At 39.0% G+C, this 19,771-nt stretch overlaps 1 protein-coding gene across 2 annotated transcripts in view; it reads left to right on the plus strand.

The window, feature by feature from the left end:
- The window catches only part of rap1gap2a (RAP1 GTPase activating protein 2a), a 451,901-nt gene that overhangs the window by 13,764 nt on the left and 418,366 nt on the right, over positions 1–19,771 (plus strand). For both annotated transcript variants that reach the window (XM_028806691.2, XM_028806692.2), the window contains exon 2: positions 16,502–16,618. In XM_028806691.2, the coding sequence (XP_028662524.1) occupies positions 16,502–16,618 (117 nt within the window). The remainder of the gene's footprint in view (positions 1–16,501; positions 16,619–19,771) is intronic.

A 19,771-nucleotide genomic window follows, 5' to 3' on the forward strand; every position in this document is an offset into this window, starting at 1 on the left:
ATGTCTGTAGCATGCTCTTCCACACTCTAGTATACCCTAGCAAAATCTGGGACCATTTGTTGTTGGGCCATTTATGTTGAGTGGATGACCTCTCAAATATGAGAAGGTACACAAATATGGGGAGGGTACATGGGTCTAAGAGGCATCAGTACTTGAGATGGCTCCTGAGCTCAATCTTCACTGAGAGTGTTGGTTGCATCCCAATTGGTCTCTGCTTCAGAAATGTCTGTTTGTTGACCTGTTAGCTGTAGCTGCAGCCTGGTAACTTGTTGTCCCAACTGTTAAATGATCATTAGTAAGTCCACCAGCTCACTCATGATGGGCAAAAATCCTGACAATTGCTCCACTTCTTATGGTATACACACAGGATGAATGCCAAAATAAAGTTGGGACTCCAGCCTGGTGATCCCCATTTAATGAACAAAAGGTATTTGCAAAAATAATAGGAGTGCACAGCACAAAAAGCTTCACTTCCAAGTGTTGCTCATCTCAGGCATCTTGAATTCCCCTGGAGCTCCATTACATGGGGCGGAGTGGTGGCTTTGAGGATAGGGATTTGCACTGTGACTCTACTTCATTGGGCCCTTGAGCAAGACCCTTAACCTGCAATTGCTCCGTCCTGGGTATGACGTTAATCTGCATCCAGCCCTGCATGTAGGCCCTCCAACCTGCAAGGAAAAACCTGGGGGTTGGTGGCAGAATTGGCACTCCAGTCACCATAAAAACCTCACACTGTTCCATTCCATCTGAACTTGTGTGGTGCTGAGGTGTTACCCATTGCATGGCTACACTTGGGTCCCAATCTGGGATCCAGAGTTGGTTTGTCATGTGGTGGATGGGGCAATGCGCTATATCAGCATATGCTCCTAACCTCTCCATCACATGGGAAGTCCGGGGTCCAAAGGATGACTTTCTACCTGTCACTGGTCTAAATAAAAACTTCAACACCAAGAAAGGGGCTGGGATTGGATTGACCATCAGGAAGGTCTTATGCGTCCTGTGCTGCATATGTCTCAGAGCTGTGGCTGAGATGGGAGACGTTGTTAGTGTCAGTGATCCCCCCATCCTGGAGTGGTACCACTTACTTCAGCAGAGCCATTCAGGCCCCACTTATGCATGCACATGTGACAAAGGTTAGACTCTGATAAAATTTCATCTGGCTCATACAGGTATAACAAGGCATCAGCCTTTTCAGTGCTAAGGGAGTAGTTCACTTTTCTCTAGGTTCCCCATGCAAACTCAGTTCTCCCATATGAAGATTGCTTATGTTCCTTATAGTTTTTGCCATTACATGTCCCATTTTCCTCTATAGGAGTTTTTATTTCTCTCTTTTGGCATGTCATACATATTGTTGTACAGGTCAGAATCAAGTTCAGTCATTTGATTTTGTAGATCTTTAACCCACCCCTGCAATCCCTTTATCACCCTTTGAACATGTTTCATTTTGGGGGGGCACTCTTTTTTTATTTGAGATTTTGTTATTTCCTGTGCAGGAACAGGCAAGAAAAGACCGTAGATTGCTAGAATATAAAATGTTACCAAAAGTCTGGACCTTGATTCTTTGACCAAAAGTCAGCCCCATCTTTCTCTAAAATCTGAGAACAAACAAGGATTCTATTAAACCAAAAAATCAAACACAAACACAACACAGATGTTTTCCAATATCAGATACCAGGAAGTGCATGAAGCTGCCCTTTACACCCTTGACCCCTGATGACAGATGCAGTATGAACTTGGACGTCACCCATAGCAACCCCATAGCAACAACACTGCAATAAATGGCAGCTTCCATGAGAAACAAAAATGGCATTGTGAGAAAATGTAAAATACATTTAGGACATTTAAAACAAGAGAATTCCAGAAAACTAATAACCAAAATGAATACCATGGATAACAAAACCATAAACTGAAATAAAAAATATAAAAAGTGAAATTATGACAACAAAAAAAAATAATTTGACAGCAGATCATTATAATATGCATTGTATATTTTTTTTCTTTGGTTGTATACTTTGTTGTTTCTTCACAGAATTCCAGCATATTCATGAAATATAATCTCCCCTATCTGAACCCAGTCTGTTTACCATGTTTACTAATACTGTATACCTTTTCTTGACATTTGATGCTCAATCTTTTTCTTAAAATTTCTTCCAACAATTTATCCATGATGCATTTTAAACTTATTGACATATAGTTAATTAAATCAAGACAATTACTTTTAAAACAATGGGATAATATTTCTGTCTTGCATTTCTAATGAAGTTCTTCTGTGTGTAGTGTTTTTGAAAAATAAGTGTTAGTTGTTTATATATGCATTCACAGATATCTTTAAGCAGTCTAGAGTAAATGTTTCTGGTCCCAGTGATTTCTTACATTTCAGCCTATTTAGTCTAAGCAACACTTCTCCCTCTACAATTTCAAAATTATTAAATACTTCACTGTAGCTATTGGAAGGTTATCAACTTATTGACATATGCAAACTTCAGAAAAATGCAAGTTCAGAGCATTCTCTATTTCACTGTCTGCAAATTTTAGTTCATCCTTATTTTCCCTACTACATTTCACCCCCTCCTTTACTGTTCTTTTACTGCTAGAATACTTAAAGAATCTGTTTGGGTCATCTTTCACTTTTTCTGCAGCTTCATTGTGTTCCTGCTCTCTGCAAAACTCATGCCATAGTTTACATGGGTCAATATACGTGAGAGCTATTCAACATGTGGGAAAGGCTGCAATGGCTGTAACTGTTCATTGTGCTATTGCTGTGAGTTTTAGTTAAACTCCTTATTAAATGTGATTTTTTGTTTAAACATTTTGTGAGTTCACTATGTGCAGACAGAAACTGACAAAATGATGCACTCATGTTGTGGCATTCCATTCACAAATAGGCTTCTTAATATTTTCATGTTAGTTCTCTCTAATAAATTTCAGACTGCTTTCAGTTCACAAAGACCAGGGCTATTTAGCCTTTAAAGATAGATAGATAGATAGATAGATAGATAGATAGATAGATAGATAGATAGATAGATAGATAGATAGATAGATAGATAGATAGATAGATAGATAGATAGATAGATAGATAGATAGATAGATAGATAGATAGATAGATAGATAGATAGATAGATACTTTATTAATCCCAATGGGAAATTCACATTCTTCAGCAGCAGCATACTGATACAATAAATAATATTAAATTAAAGAATGATAATAATGCAGGTGAAAAACAGACCATAACTATGTATAATGTTAAATGTTAACGTTTACCCCCCCGGGTGGAATTAAAGAGTCGCATAGTTTGGGGGAGGAACGATCTCCTCAATCTGTCAGTGGAGCAGGACAGTGACAGCAGTCTGTCGCTGAAGCTGCTCTTCTGTCTGGAGATGATACTATTAAGTGGATGCAGTGGATTCTCCATAATTGATAGGAGCCTGCTGAGCGCCCTTCGCTCTGCCACAGATGTTAAACTGTCCAGCTCCAAGCCAACAATAGAGCTTGCCTTCCTCACCAGTTTGTCCAGGCGTGAGGCGTCTTTCCTCTTAATGCTGCCTCCCCAGCACACCACTGCGTAGAAGAGGGCACTCACCACAACTGTCTGATAGAACATCTGCAGCATCTTATTGCAGATGTTGAAGGACGCCAGCCTTCTAAGGTAGTATAACCGGCTCTGTCCTTTCTTGCACAGCGCATCAGTATTGGCAGTCCAGTCTAATTTATCATCCAGCTGCACTCCCAGATATTTATAGGTCTGCACCATCTGCACACAGTCACCTTTGATGATCACTGGGTCTATGAGGGGTCTGGGCCTCCTAAAATCCACCACCAGCTCCTTGGTTTTGCTGGTGTTCAGTTGTAGGTGTTTGAGTCGCACCATTTAACAAAGTCCTTGATTAGGTTCCTATACTCCTCCTCCTGCCCATTCTTGATGCAGCCCACGATAGCAGTGTCATCAGCGAACTTTTGCACGTGGCAGGACTCCGAGTTGTATTGGAAGTCCGATGTATATAGGCTGAACAGGACCGTAGAAAGTACAGTCCCCTGTGGCGCTCCTGTGTTGCTGACCACAATGTCAGACATGCAGTTTCCAAGACGCACATACTGAGGTCTGTCTTTAAGATAGTTCACGATCCATGCCACTAGGTATGAATCTAATCCCATCTCTGTCAGCTTGTCCCTAAGGAGCAGAGGTTGGATTGTATTGAAGGCGCTAGAGAAGTCTAGAAGCATAATTCTTACAGCACCACTGCCTCTGTCCAAGTGAGAGAGGGATCGGTGTAGCATATAGATGATGGCATCCTCCGCTCCCACCTTCTCTTGATATGCAAACTGCAGAGGGTCAAGGGCGTGTTGAACCTGTGGCCTAAGGTGGTGAAGCAGTAGCCTCTCCATGGTCTTCATCACATGTGATGTCAGGAGGGCTTATTTGTACCCATGCCTATCAATCACTAGTGACCTTGATTTTCAGGCACCAGCCATAACCAACACAGACTCAGATAACACTTAATCAAAGAGCACACGCGTGCATTCACCCACACTCACTCATTTGGGGCTAATTAATTGAAGAATGACATGGTGTCATGGGACCTGCATCCTGAGTTAGAATCACACTTCAAATCAAATTTTCCTCACATAACTTTGGTTTTCCTACCATATCCCAAAATGTTTATGATAATTTAATTGTGTTTGTGAGTGGTGTACAAACCATAGTGAATTCCTGCTTTATGTCTGATGTTGCAAGAATATGTCACAGCCAGCCAAGACCCTGAAATGGATTAAGTGGGTTTGGGCATGTTATGTAATGAATATGATAAGTGGGAGTAAACCAAAGCCCTTAGAAAATGTAAGCAAACATAAGGAGAACATCTTTGTATAACATGGTTCTTTTCACTTGGAAAGGTGTTAATCCTGTCACACATTGTCTCAAAAAGCTGACAGGATGTGAACTTGGTTCCATACCCCAAATGGAGTGAAGAAAGGAAATGTCTTAGACAGTTGAGCTCAAACTCAAGTGATTAAACAAGTATAAGATTACAAGGGTCTCTCTTTTCTGCTGCAGGCTTTTTTGTAAATCCCCTTTTGTTCTTTCAGAATTTCTGTAAAGCACTTTGAGCATGGCAAAGGTGCTATATAAATAAAATGTATTATTATTATTATTATTATTATTATTATTATTATTATTAGGGGACTTCGCCCCCTGCTCGCTTTGTTCACCAACCCCCCAGCCTACGCTAAAGTTTAAATCCGAACAATATATTCAATCTCTTTTTGCTGTTCTGTTATTTCACAGAGTAATAATTTCCATTTGTTTGTGCTAATCTTTACTATCATTTTTTTGAGACTTTGAATTTTAGTACTTTCATTATCTCTAACCTGCTCTGCATGTCTATTGCGGCAACGTTTTGGAACCTCTTTAAGACGTTCTACTTTGCCATCTACTCTTTGTCTTTTATATCTGGCCACGGGTGTGGTTAAATCTCTTGGCACAAAGTCTCGTCTCACGGGACTTGAAAGTATTTCTCTGAAAAAGTCACATCTCATCCCAGCCTAAAAAGTCTCATCCCTGGATATTTTTTTTATATAATAGAGAGATTATTTTTATTATAGACATTGACTTGGGCTAGATTTTAAATCTCAGAAGCTAACAGGCATCAGCACTAAGCACTGCACCACCTTGTAGCATTGTTAAAAAACTATTTAGTACACCAAAGAGTCAAAACATACACTGGGGACATAATTTTTAAATTAGGTTAGCTAAATGTTAAGAGAAAAGATGAACACTTCATCTTATTACTATGAATCCTCAAAAGTACAATTAATAGGAAGAAAGATTTTTTAGAAGAAGCACAAAAAGGTTCTCACTTACAGACTGCAGCCACTGCATCATGCTGAATAGCTCATATCATTAAGCCAGTACAGTACAGTAATCGTGAAAAGAGCATGTTTAGGACATAACAAATAAAGTCTGTCTGTCTGTCTGTCTGTCTGTCTGTCTGTCTGTCTGTCTGTCTGTCTGTCCATTTTAGACCTCAGCCATCTTGCACTGTAATTTTTCTAACTCATTCCTTCTAGCATATGGTATAGGACCATTGGCACTTGCACATGTAGATTTCTGGTACAGTTTTAATTCACTGGTGGCAAGATTACGGAACTGGCAATTATAACAAGACATTTTGAAACATTAAAAAAGCCCTGTGTGCATTTGTTATATATATATACTAGCTGTATTCTTTTGCCAAGGAAATTTCCTAAGACAAATGGGCCTTAGTTATAGTGACATTGGTTAACTGAATACATACAGTTTACTGACCTTGGCATTTGTTGATGGTCATTGCAAAGCACAATTTAACAGGAAAATGTATTCTTTTGAAACGAAACAGGTAATTACTAGGAATAATAGGAATTTTAGGTATAGATCTATTTTCTCTGGTAGAACATTCTTTAAAAATGATAGCTTTAGTCAGATTTGAATGTAATGCTTTGATCTATAATATTGTGCCATAGATAGATAGATAGAACTTTATTTGTCCTCAAGGGGAAATTAGTTTTTTTACAGACACTCTGTAAATAAATGCATGCATACATATACACACATATATATATCTCTATTATATAAAAGAATTCTGGGACGAGATGAGACTTTTTCAGAGAGGTACGTTCAGGTCCCGTGAGACGAGTCTTTGTGCCAAGAGATTTAACCACGACCAGGGCCGGAAATAAAAGACAAAGTTGATGAAAAAGTAGAACGTCGTAAAGAGGTTCAAAAATGTTGCCACGATACACATGCAAAGCAGGTTAGAGATAATGAAAGTACTAAAATTTGAAAGTCTCAAAAAAATGATAGTAAAGATCACATTAGCGCAGACAAATTGAAATTATTACTCTATGAATTAACAGAACAGCGAAAAGCGATCAAATACATTTTTCAGATTTAAACTTTAAGTCTGAGACTTGTAGATCGTCTAATTCGTGTTGCCATCAGGTAAAGGTAGTGTTTCTTCCAAATGAAAAGGTGTATCTGCGAGAATTAAAAGATTTGTTGTTTGGTGAAAGTGAAATCCACATACGTGAGCGGCGGAGATACGAAGTGGCTGGCGCATAGTGCAGGCCTGGGGGTTGATGAGCGAAGCGAGCAGGGGCGAAAATCCCTAGTATATATATATATATATATATATATATATATATATATATATATATATATATATATATTGTGATGGACGGCCAGCAGGTCATCCCAGTCGGGATGCTGAAGACTGGAAGGATGGGGGAAGGCAGCTACTTGGGACACTGCCTTCCCCAAGAAGCTAGATGGCGAGTTCCCTGCAGCATAGCAATGGCACGGATTCCCGAAGGGCACCATGGGATCTGGAGTTCAGCTTCACAGGCCTGCTGGGTACCATGGGTGTCACCAGGAGACGCTGCAGGGGGACCTGGGAGATTTTATTGTCTGCATAGACAATAATACTCCAAAGTCACGGGGATGGAAGCCCCGAAATACTTCCGGGCTGAAGAAAAAGCCAGTTCTCCATCTGACCCGGAAGTGCTAGCAAGTCACGTGGATGGAAGGACAGAAGCACTTCTGGGTGAAGGACTATATAAAGGACTGCTGAAAACCCAGCAAGCGAGCCAGAGTTGGGTGGAGGTGGACAAAGCTTGCTGAAAAGTGTGGAGGAGAGAACTGTGAATATTATTGTATATTACTTATTTACTTGCCTGTTTACTGTGGCTGTGGTGCTTGGGGAGCACTTTTAGAGAAGAGAAGAATTAAAAATACACATTCGTGCTTTTAACCTGTTTACGGTGTGTCTGTCTGTTGGATTTAAAGGAGTAACAGCGACCTGTTGCATCTTACTATATATATATATATATATATATATATATATATATATATATATATATATATATATATATATATATATATATATATCCATCCATCCATCCATCCATTTTCCAACCCGCTGAATCCAAACACAGGGTCTCGGGGGTCTGCTGGAGCCAATCCCAGCCAATACAGGGCACAAGGCAGGAACCAATCCCGGGCAGGGTGCAGGACACACACAAACACACCCACACACCAAGCACACACTAGGGCCAATTTAGAATCACCAATCCCACCTAACCTGCATGTCTTTGGACTGTGGGAGGAAACTGGAGTGCCCGGAGGATATATATATCCATCCATCCAATATCCAACCCACTATAACCTAACTACAGGGTCATGGGGATCTGCTGGAGCCAATCCCAGCTAACACAGGGTGCAAGGCAGGAAACAAACCCCAGGCAGGGTGACAGCCCATTGCAGGGCTATATATATATATATATATATATATATATATATATATATATATATATATATATATATATATATATATATATTGTAGCAGTTGAGGCTTGTGTCCACCTCTCGAACCCTCAGGTACCACTCTTGAGACCAGGTGAAAGTATAAATTATATTTATTTTATAATTATACGGTGCACCAAGCACTCTCCTCCACACACTCATAAACACAATAAACTCTTCTCTAATAAACAATCCTCCACTCCCAGACACTTCGCCAACCCTACCTCCCAGCTCAGCTCAATGTCTGGGCTTACCCAGAGTCCTTTTATAGCCCCTGACCCGGAAGTGGCTCCAAGCCAAACCCACAAGTCCGTTTTCCTCCCGGGTCAGGGCAAAGTCCTTTTCTTCATCCCGGGAGCACATCGCTTCTTCCAGTCACGTGACTGGGATGCACTCCCGGGTTATAGGGCATGCCAGAGCCCACTAGCCCCCCTACAGCGACTCCTGGCGGCCCCCAAGGTATCCAGCAGGGCTGTGTCAAAACACTACAAAGTCCATGAGGCCCTGCTGGAACTCGGGGCACAAATATGCTGTCCGGAGGGCTCCTCCTAGCGGCCTGGGGGTGACGACCGGAGTCCATAGCCGGTCGTCTGTCACAATATATATATATATATATATATATATATATATATATATATATATATATATATATATATATATATATATATATATATATATATTGTCACACACGTGTGCATGGGAGGCAGCTAAAGGGCTTGAGTAGGGACAGTTCCGAGACATACCAGGATGTGGCAAAGTGCACTGACTCTTTTTCTCCCTTGCCTGCAGACCATTAACGGGAGAATTCCACCTGGTCATCTTGCCTGAAGAAGGGGCCTGAGTTGCCTCGAAAGCTTGCATATTGTAATCTTTTTAGTTAGCCAATAAAAGGTGTCAATTTGCTTGGCTTTTCTCTACATTCATAATGGCTAACACGGTACAACACCCTAGTACTAAAAAGAAAGAAAATTTAAAGAGAAAGAAAACTTCTGAGTTGCCAGTTGCAATCACAGTGATGCATTATATCAAAAGCAATATATATAGTACATTGAAACAGGCCTAGTCTATGAAAACAACCATTTACTCCAGAAAAAGAGGGGGGCCAAAATTACAACTAATAAGAACTGATATATACCCCAAATAAATGTAAAAAAATGGAAAATTATAGAAAGAGAAATAAAAAGTACAGCAATTGCACAGTGCTCTACACATGTAATATAAAATGGTAGCAAGCTTTGTTTACTCAAGAATTTGTTTTTGAATTTATAGCCAGTCGAATGCTCACTGGGGAGGTGATGGGGGTTGATTGCAGTACAATAGTATTGTTATTCTTATTCTTATCAGATGTTTGTAATTTTCATTTATTTATGTTGCTCACTCAATCATTTGTATTTGTGTATTTCATCAGTTGTATGCTCAAGCTTATTATTATATTATTTTATTATTGTGTAACAGGGTTCTTTTCACTTGGATAGTCCTAGTCCTGTTACACAATGTTTCAAATGGCTCACAGGATGTGAACTTGGTTCCACACCCCACATGGAGTGAAGAAAGCAACTGTGTTAGACAGTTGAGCGCAGACTCAAGTGACTAATCAGGTATATGACTGCAAGGGTCTCTCTTCTCTGCTGCAGTCTTTTTTTCATTTGAGCCCGATCACATAGTATTATTTGTAATCAATATTGTATATCCCCTGTTGTTCTTTCTGAAGCAAGCTAACTGCACTAAACTCAGCTTCAGATGTGGGTTTTTATTTTGTTTACTCTATATTTGTTTTTGAATTTATATCCTGTCATATATTCACTGGGTGGGTACAAAATAGAATTGTATTGTTATTTTTATTATTATTTTTAGATGTTTGTAATTTTCACGTGTTTATGTTGCTCGCTCATGCACTTGTTTTTTGTGTATTTCATCAGTTGTATGTTCAAGCTTCTAATTGTTTATAATTTTTTAAAAATATTTTATTTATGTGGCTTTACTTCAAATCACCGTTGAATTGTTTACAGGCTGTACATTAATGTAGTGACCTCTTCATTGGCAGAGGAAAGAAGATACATGAGTTGCTAATGTAGAAAACCAAGGGAAGAACACTTTATGATGGGATGAGACTTAAAACATGAAAGAAGTAAGGATTTTACAGCAAAGAAACAGGTGAAAAGTACTAGCATGATGAACTATGTACAGTGTCTACCCCTTCTCTGCTCTGATCATGGAGACCCCTTAACTGAACTGTGGTAGAGTTTAAAATGTTCAAGCAATGCCATCACTGCCAGCCTGGTTTGAACCTAAGGGCAAAGCTTTCTCCTCTACTTCTCTTCTCTTTCCTTTCCTTTTTGTTTCTGGTAAAGCAACACCTACACTCACAGCCACAGTGACTAGCACTGGCACTTGAGCTTCACAGTGCTTGCCAACCCCACCATCCATGAGCTTCACCAAACTTTCCTGCTTACACTTCACACCTCACTATCCATGTCACATGATAATCTGTCTCTTTTTCCTGTCCAGGACACCGCCCATTCTTCACTCAGCTCTAGACCCTATTGGTCAGTGCCACTCTTTATATACCTCTCCTATCACTTCTGCTAGCTGCCTTCATTTTCATATACTGGCAAGTCCCAAATGGCAGGGCACTGTGTCTTTCCAGGCTCTATCTCAGCACTGCTCCGTGAAAGTACATGGTGTATTAGCATAGCCTACAGTATTACTGTATTATTATCGACAAATTAAAAAACAAAGTTTAATTTTTCTATAATATCACCAAATTCCAATCATGGCAGAAAAAGCATTTTTTAGTTTTTGGTGATATTTAGTTTTCCTTTTACATCTATCTATCTATCTATCTATCTATCTATCTATCTATCTATCTATCTATCTATCTATCTATCTATCTATCTATCTATCTATCTATCTATCTATCTATCTATCTATCTATCTATCTATCTATCTATCTATCTATCTATCTATCTATCTATAGCCCTGTTGAGTGTCAGGGATACTGCTGGGGGAACATCCATACTTTCTCATACTTCTCATAAGTACCTCCTCCAGGAGCCCTCTGACTTACCTCGGGGAGTCAGAATCGGAAGGCAGGGGACAACACTTGCCTGGAGGAAGAGGAGTTGGGAGGAAGAGAAGGAGGAAGGATTCACTGTTTCTGTATATACAGTGCTGTGTAAATGTACTTGGATGAAATAAATTCATATTTGAACCGTGAATGTGTTCATGTCAGTTGTACCCAGGGTTTGGGGCTCAGTGACACTCCCTATTTTCCACAATATATATAGAGTATATACATTTACCAGCCACTTTATTAGGTATACCTCTTCAACTGCTTGTTAACGCAAATATCTGACCGACCAATCACATGGCAGCAGCTCAATGCATTTAGGCCTGCAGACATTGTCAACACAACTCTCTGAAGTTCAAACCAAGTGTCAAAATGAGAAAGAAAGGTGATTTAAGTGACTTAGAATATGGTAATGGCTGTTGGTGCCAGACGGGCTGGTCTGAGTATTTCAGAAACTGCTGAACTAGTGGAATTTTCACACACAACCATCTCTAGAATTTACAGAGAATGGTGCAAAAAAGGGAAAATATCCATTGAGCGGCAGTCATCTGTGCAAAAAATGCCTTGTTGATGCCGGAGGTTAGAAGAGAATTCCCAGACTGGTTTTAGCTGACAGAAAGCAACAGTATTTCAAATAACCACTCATTATAATTGAGGTATGCAGAAGAGCATCTCTGAACACACAACATATTGAACCTTGAAGCAGGTGGGCTACAGCAGCAGGAGACCACACCGGGTGCCAATCTTGTCAGTTAAGAACAGGTAACTAAGGCTACAGTTCTCCCAGGCTCACCAAAATTAGATAATACAAGATTGGAAAAACATTGCCTGGTCTGCTGCGACATTTGTAGGGTCATAATTAGGCATTAACAACATAAGAGCATGGATCCATCCTGCCTTATATGAGCAGTTCAGGCTAGTGGGGGAGGTGGTGGTGGTGTAATGGTGAGGGAGATATTTTCTTGGCACACATTGGGCCTCTTGTTTAAATGCCATAGCCTACCTGAGTATTGTTTCTCACTATGTGCATCCCCTTTATGACAGCAGTATACCCATTTTCAGATGGCTACTTCCAGCAGGATAACGCACCATGTCCCAAAGCTCAAATCACCTCAAACTGGCTTCTTGAACGTAACAATGAGTTCACTATACTTAAACAGCTTCCACAGTCACCAGATCTCAATCCAATAGAGCACCTTTAGGATGTGGAGCAACGGAAAATTTGCATCATGGATGTGAAGCCGACAAATCTGCATCAATTTCATGATGCTATCATGTTAAAATGGACCAAAATCCCTGAGGAATGTTTCCAGCACCTAGCTGAATCTATGCCAAGAAGAATTATAGCAGTTCTGAAGGCAAATGGGGGTCCAACTCGGTACCAGCAAGGTGTACCTAATAAAGTGGCTGGTGAGTGTATGTTGCACGCAATATATAATTTTTATGTGTTTGTGTCTTTTGATTGTAGTTACTGTTTAGTGCAGCCATGCAGATAAGAATTATACAATGTACACTATGCACTACACACACAATACACTTGAAGTTATGTTTTCCTTGTTAAATATGGATTCATCCATCTACCTGTTATTTTATAATGTGTATTGAATTTTTATAAGCCTAACCATTGATAAATCAATGTATACATACACAAAATTACTGATTTTAAAATCTTCCTATTTGTACCTCTGTTATGCAGGCAGTCATGATCTTGTAGATGAAGGCAGCACAACAAAATTGCTGGTGTTAAATTACCACTTTATCTGCAAATGTGTGTCTGCTCTTTTTGTACACTTTTATTGGTTTAATTTTAAATGGTTTCATTTGACACTATAAGAGTAAATTCAACAATGGTGATATTTTTAAATGCTTGAACACTTTCCTTTGATGTGTTGTAAAGAATGACATATTTCTTTGGTTTGTATCCTTTTATATTTGAAGTTGTGAGTGAAAGAAGGAGGTCATAACATAGGTTTTCTATCTGCCCCTTGTAAACACAGGGAAATCACATAAACTCCACACAGAAAACAAACCCACAGACCTTCAGCTGATAGGGCCACCTGTGGTGTCACCCTCCTACCCATAATTTGATCAGTCACCTTTTATTTTCTTGTATATAACATCGTTCAGGTCGAATAGCCTCACATTGTACAGCACACCTTTGCAATACATATATAGTTATGTCTATTTTTAAAACAGCGGCCTTGAGGTTTTAAGCAACACTCTTTGGCCACTTTGCTGACCTGCCAAAGCAAAAGAGACAGCAACCTTCATAGGGAGTTATTGAGGAAGCATCCATTGTGCAAGCGCTTCTGTTTTCATTAACAAGCTGCAATTTGCTATGTAATGTTTATCCAGCCCGATAACAACATTAAATCTGCCTGCCTGCAGACATAAACCTAATTAGGCGGATGTCTGCTGTGAGTAGTGACACAGAGATTGTGTTTGCAGTCTTTCTCAAGTCAGTACTACTGCCCATACACATATATTAAAACCTCTGTGATATGGCTTTGTCCAGGCCCAGAGTAAGAGAAAAGACTCAGATTCAAGCTTCTCAAGCCTAGCAAATGCAAGACTCACTGGCCTTCCAGGAAGTCGATGGTTAATATTCTCTTTTAATTTTTCCAGCAGCCCCTTGGATATTGTTCAACAATATGTTTGGTTTCCACTCTTGTGCTCCCTCTGTAAGGAAATGAAGTTTTTATTCAGGAGAATAATGTGATAGAAATAGACATGCTTTTCTTAGATGTCTCTTGTTTTTTGATATTCGGAAACAATTTTCCTAGAGGGATGCAGCTGCAACAGGACTTCTATAAATGGGCCTTTTTTGACCTATACTCTCTAATTCAAACTCTTCTATCTCTGCAATCAATCCTGCCTTAGAACTGTCAGTTTTACGCAAGATTATAAAATGGAAAAAAATTAATAAAGTTATATGTTAATATTCGCATCTATCTATCTATCTATCTATCTATCTATCTATCTATCTATCTATCTATCTATCTATCTATCTATCTATCTATCTATCTATCTATCATATAGTTCCTTTCATATCTATCTATCTATCTATCTATCTATCTATCTATCTATCTATCTATCTATCTATCTATCTATCTATCTATCTATCTATCTATCTATCTATCTATCTATCTATCTATCTATCTATCTATCTATCTATCTATCCAGTGTCGCATATTGGCCACCTTCAGCAAGCCAAGACAGACAATTGCAAGTTATTTTAAATCTGTTACTTCAGTCTTCTCCATGTATTATTATTAAGATTTTTGGGCACTTGACAAGAGTTCACTTCCTTCATGCATCTGTCTGTCTCAGACCTCTCAGTCCTTAATCTCCTCCTGACAAGGTCTCTTCTGTGTTTATTTGCGTAGAAAACTACTTTCTTTTTTTGGCCTAACTCTTTAATATCTAATATAGAGGGTATGGCTGTGTTATATACTGTACATTAAAGTCTTAGATAAGTGTTTCTGAATGCATATACATCTTTGGGAGAAAGAACATCCATACAGACGCAGGTAGAATATATAAATTACACACAGACAGTTATGAGGCAAGGGATTGATACCTGGTCCTTGGAGTTGTGAGGCAGAAGCACTAATCATTTTATCAAAGCATAAATGCATTCATGTATTTACTTGTGTAAACATTAATGGGGCAACAGATAGCATTTTAAACTCACAGTGTTTGATCTTTCTGACAAGAATCTGTCTGTCCTTATTGTTTTCATGCAGATTTTCTTTAAGGTCTTCAGTCCAAAAAGAAGTTGGTCTAGCTGTGTCTCTAAATTGCCCTTGTGAGTGTGTGTGTGAATATTTGTGTGTGTGAGTTTGTATGCGCTTGTATCCTTTGTTGGACTGGTGTCCTCTTCAGGGTGGGGTTCATGGTTTGCATATATTGCCTCTGGGTTAAAAATGAAGTCTGGATTAAGGACACAAGTATTACATATGTTCTACACACCCAACCATAGAAAATGTTTTTTCTAGAACTTAGTTGACAGATAGACAAAGCCTGTACTGAGGCATATGAATCAATGTATTTATTTCAAATAGTGTCTTTCAGTGGCGAAGCCAGAAACTGTAAAGTAGGTGGGCCTGGAAACAAATGGGTGGGCAAGCAATAAGCTATTCCCTTTGTCCCCTTTGCAGTTTTGCACGGCTTGGTTTGTTGGCGATCAAACAATGGTTTTTTTGGGGGGTTACCTTGTAGTTTTCAACTGCTCAACATACTTGTGATCCCCCTTCACTGCAAAAAATGCATATGCAAAAACTAGACAAACAACTTTAAAATGGATTTGGGGTAAGCAAAATTTACTTGAGAAGATTTTTAATGTAAGCTAAATAATCATAAATACAAATTTTTTGGATAAGTCAATAATTCTTACAATAGGGTAAACAAGATTTAATGACTTTCCAATTGGCTTACATTTTTTGCAGTGTTGAAGATTATGTTACAGAGGAGCCCCCTGTTCAGATTGAGGGAGCCTTGCTTCTGAATGGGAGGTCTGGCTCCACCCAATGTAGCTTCACCCTTGGTGTCTTATTTCTTTCATTTTAATTTAATGTCTTTTAATGCAGTGATCTACAAAATAGTTCTTTATAGTACCACACATATGTAAGGATAGAATGAGATAATGGACTACTTATACAATCTTTTGTAAAATAAAAAGTGGACCGCACAATATGAAATACTGTCATAAAGTATATTGTAGATAGTGAATATCGGGCATGACCTTTGGTGAAGAGAAGTGTAGATCAGCTCTAAATTCCATTTCTAGCTCATGTGGGTGGGAGTGATATGTACATTTTCATTTCTATGTATAACTGGCAAAACAATGCCTGAAGAGTTGCTTTGAGATAGACAGATCCTAAAAATCAAGACTGCTTTTGGAAAAACGGTTGTGTGCTTTCATCTTGTCAATTACAGAAAGCCTCTTACATACCTGTTTTCATGCCGTCTAAAGCTTGTTTTGGAACAGAAAGCACTCTGATCTACAAACTGAAAACCATACTTATTATATATTTAGCTACAATATCAATCTGAAACTGCCAGTCCTACGTTATTCATGGCTAATGTTTCTTTGCAGGTACGTCAAAGAGGGAAAGTTTAAAGTAGAGGAGCGGACACTGACGGCCTTTCACTGGCTTTATCCTCCCTGTCAACATCGTCTTGTAAGCAGGACAGAGCTTCAGCTACCTGACCAGTAAATGATTCCTTTCTATTATATCTGTCTCAATATTAAGCTTTGCAAACTTTGTACTTTTCTCTCCTTGATATTCACTGTGTTTCTGTTTGCTTTGCTTTCATTTTTTATTTTGTCAATCTAGCAAATTTTTATTTTAAATAGAACCATTCACAATGAACATCTTCACAATATACTGTACAAGGACAACAAGGTACAAGAGCTGACATATACAGTGGGTGTGTGGGTATCACTAATATGGGCCTTTCAGTGAACGTTGTCTCATTGTTGTTCTTGTCTCTGGTGGTCAAATGTTCTACTTAACCTTATATTGAAAGGTTATTAAGGGTGTTACACCACACTCTCTCTTCTTCCTTTTCTTGTTTAGGGGCAAAATCAGGTGAGCTGGAATAACATAGATATATTTTTAACAAAATTAAGACTGGCTGACTAATTTAGTGATTTACACGATTTATCTATGGAATTAGTAGAGAATATTTTGAGACTTTTAGCCTGTGGAGATGGGTGAAATGAAAGCTGGGAGTGTACAATAAATAACAGGTGAGTTCACCATGTAAGAAACTGCGAAAGGAGTAGTGAAGAATATCCAGCCTCTACAGCAAATGGTGATACTGTACAGAATACAATATCATTCAAAAATTAAAGTGCCCACATGCTTTATACATACCTAATTTCTCAACACTCTTAGAGCATATATAAGGTTTTCTAGGTTTGGGAGTTATGTATAATAAGATTGAACTAAGGTGAGTCAATGGAAAATGATCACTTGATGTCAAAATTTGAAAAAGTTTTGCCATGCAGTATCATCAAAAATGATGTCACATATCCGTATATAAGTTTAAGTTCAAGTGGGTTTATTGTCATACCATCCATACTTGGTATTACAGCATACCGTGGCACAAAATATTCTTTCCCCAACATGAGCTCAAATAATACATATATAATATAAACACAGGACAAGTGCAAGACAAGTAAGACCTATACAATGCTATACTCTACTAAACTATACTACACTATACTATGCCAAGAGATAAGTGAGTAAATAATATGGAAATTAATAGGTAATAATACATTGAAATAAATAGTAATGAATAAATTAATAATAACAACAACTAATAATCAAGACAAAAGTAGTAACAGATGTACAGTACTGTATATAAATGGACTTTCATCCCAGCCATGATCTGTTTACCCTCTGAGAGGCAGTACAAGAGTTTACATGCCAGCGCCAACAAGCTCAGGAGCAACTTCTTTGAGTACTGAGAAAAGCGCTATATAAATGTAATGAACTGTTATTATTATAAAATTCAAGCACTAGGCCAACTCCAATCTTCTAACCTCACCATACAACCATACATGTACACCCCTGGACTCTGTAAATTCATATTCATATTTTAACTCTCACTAATCATTCTGTATATACCTTTCACTTATCCTTGTTTGTACAAATTCCTCACTACTGTAAATATTTATATTTACAGTATCTGATTATGTGCAATTAACTGCTACTTGCACTTTTGGTTAGATGCAAAACTGCACCTCCTTGTCGCAGTAGTTGTACTTTATTCAATGACAATAAAGTTCAATCTAGTCTATTCTAAAAAATACTAGGAACAGATCTGAAGGGCAGCAGGCAGCACAGAGTTCAGAGACTGGACAGCAAAGAGGCAGAAGCTTTTGCTGAACTTGGCAGAACTGGTTTGAATGCTTTGGTACCTGCTGCCAGATGGAAGTAGCACAAAATGACCATAGGAAAACTGGGAACAGTTCTTTACGATGCTGTAGGCTTTGTGAAAGCAATGCTTGACAGAGATGTCTTTAATGGAGCGTAAAGAGGACTCAATGATCTTTTCTTTCGGATGCACTCTCTGTTGCAGGACTTTGTGGTCAAAGATGCTGCAGTTCCCAAACCAGATGGTGATGCATCTAGTCAGAATGCTCTCAATGGTACCCCTGTAGAGTGTGGTGAGAATGGGGAAAGGTAGGCTTGCCTTCCTAAGCCATTGCAGGAAACGAAGATGCTGCTGCACCTTCGTGGTTATGAAGGTGGTGTTTAATTATCCAGGTGGTTCAGCTGCCAGGTGCACACCAAGGAATTTGGTGCTCTTGACCAATTCCTTCATACAGGCACCCAATGTGCTATGGGGCATGGACAGCATTAGCCTTCCTGAAGTCAACAATCATCTCTTCTGTCTTGTACATGTTAAGAGGACAGTTTATTACACTTGCACCCAGTCCACCAATCAGTCCATCTCCATTATGTAAGATGACTTATTCCTTTTGCTGATGAGCCCCCACTACTGTTATGTCACCAGCAGACTTAATGATGGTTTTTAGAGCTGTATGCAACCATACAGTTGTGACTCAGAAAAATGAGCAGAAGTGAGCTGAGTACACAGCCCTGAGGGGTGCCGGAACTTAGTGTGATGGTACTACAGATGGTGTTTCCACTGCGGACTATGTGCGTTCTGTCCATCAGGAAGTCCAGGTTCCAGTTACATAGGGGAGTGTTGTAACCTAGCACACTCAACTTCTTTATTGGCTTCTGAGGGATGATGATGTTGAATGCTAAACTGAAACTTATTAACGGCATTCTGGTATTTTTTGTTCAGGTGGGATAGGACCAGACAATCTTAAATGGTATGGCAACCTCAGTGGAACACTTTGGATGATAGACAAACTGGAGAGGTTTCATATGATGCGGGGAGACCTGCTTTTAGGTGGCCCAAGACTAGCTTCTTGAAGCACTTCATGATGACCGGTATGAGTGTTATAGATGATAAATACTGAGGCAGAGACAAAGGACTTCTTTGGCTCAGGTATGAAGGTCGTAGGCTTGTAGCACTTAGGGACAATCGCCTGCCTCAAGGAAATGTTAAAGATGTCTGTCAAGATATCTGTCAGCTGGTTCACACATTCTCTAAGCTGTAGACAAACTTAGTACCTGTTCCGCCTAAGAAGGGATGGACTCCCTCATACGTATGTTGTTCTGGACATTATCCCATGCATATCTATCTTCACAGATATGAAATATAAATATCTTAACAAATATGAAATAAATCTATAAATAGAGAATAATTGAATGAAATATTGTGGATCAATATGACAGCATTTTTTTTCTGCCCATAATGAAGTCACAGTCATTGTCATTTA

This window comes from Erpetoichthys calabaricus, chromosome 8, assembly GCF_900747795.2.
Source record: "Erpetoichthys calabaricus chromosome 8, fErpCal1.3, whole genome shotgun sequence".
Taxonomy (NCBI): Eukaryota; Metazoa; Chordata; class Cladistia; order Polypteriformes; family Polypteridae; genus Erpetoichthys; species Erpetoichthys calabaricus.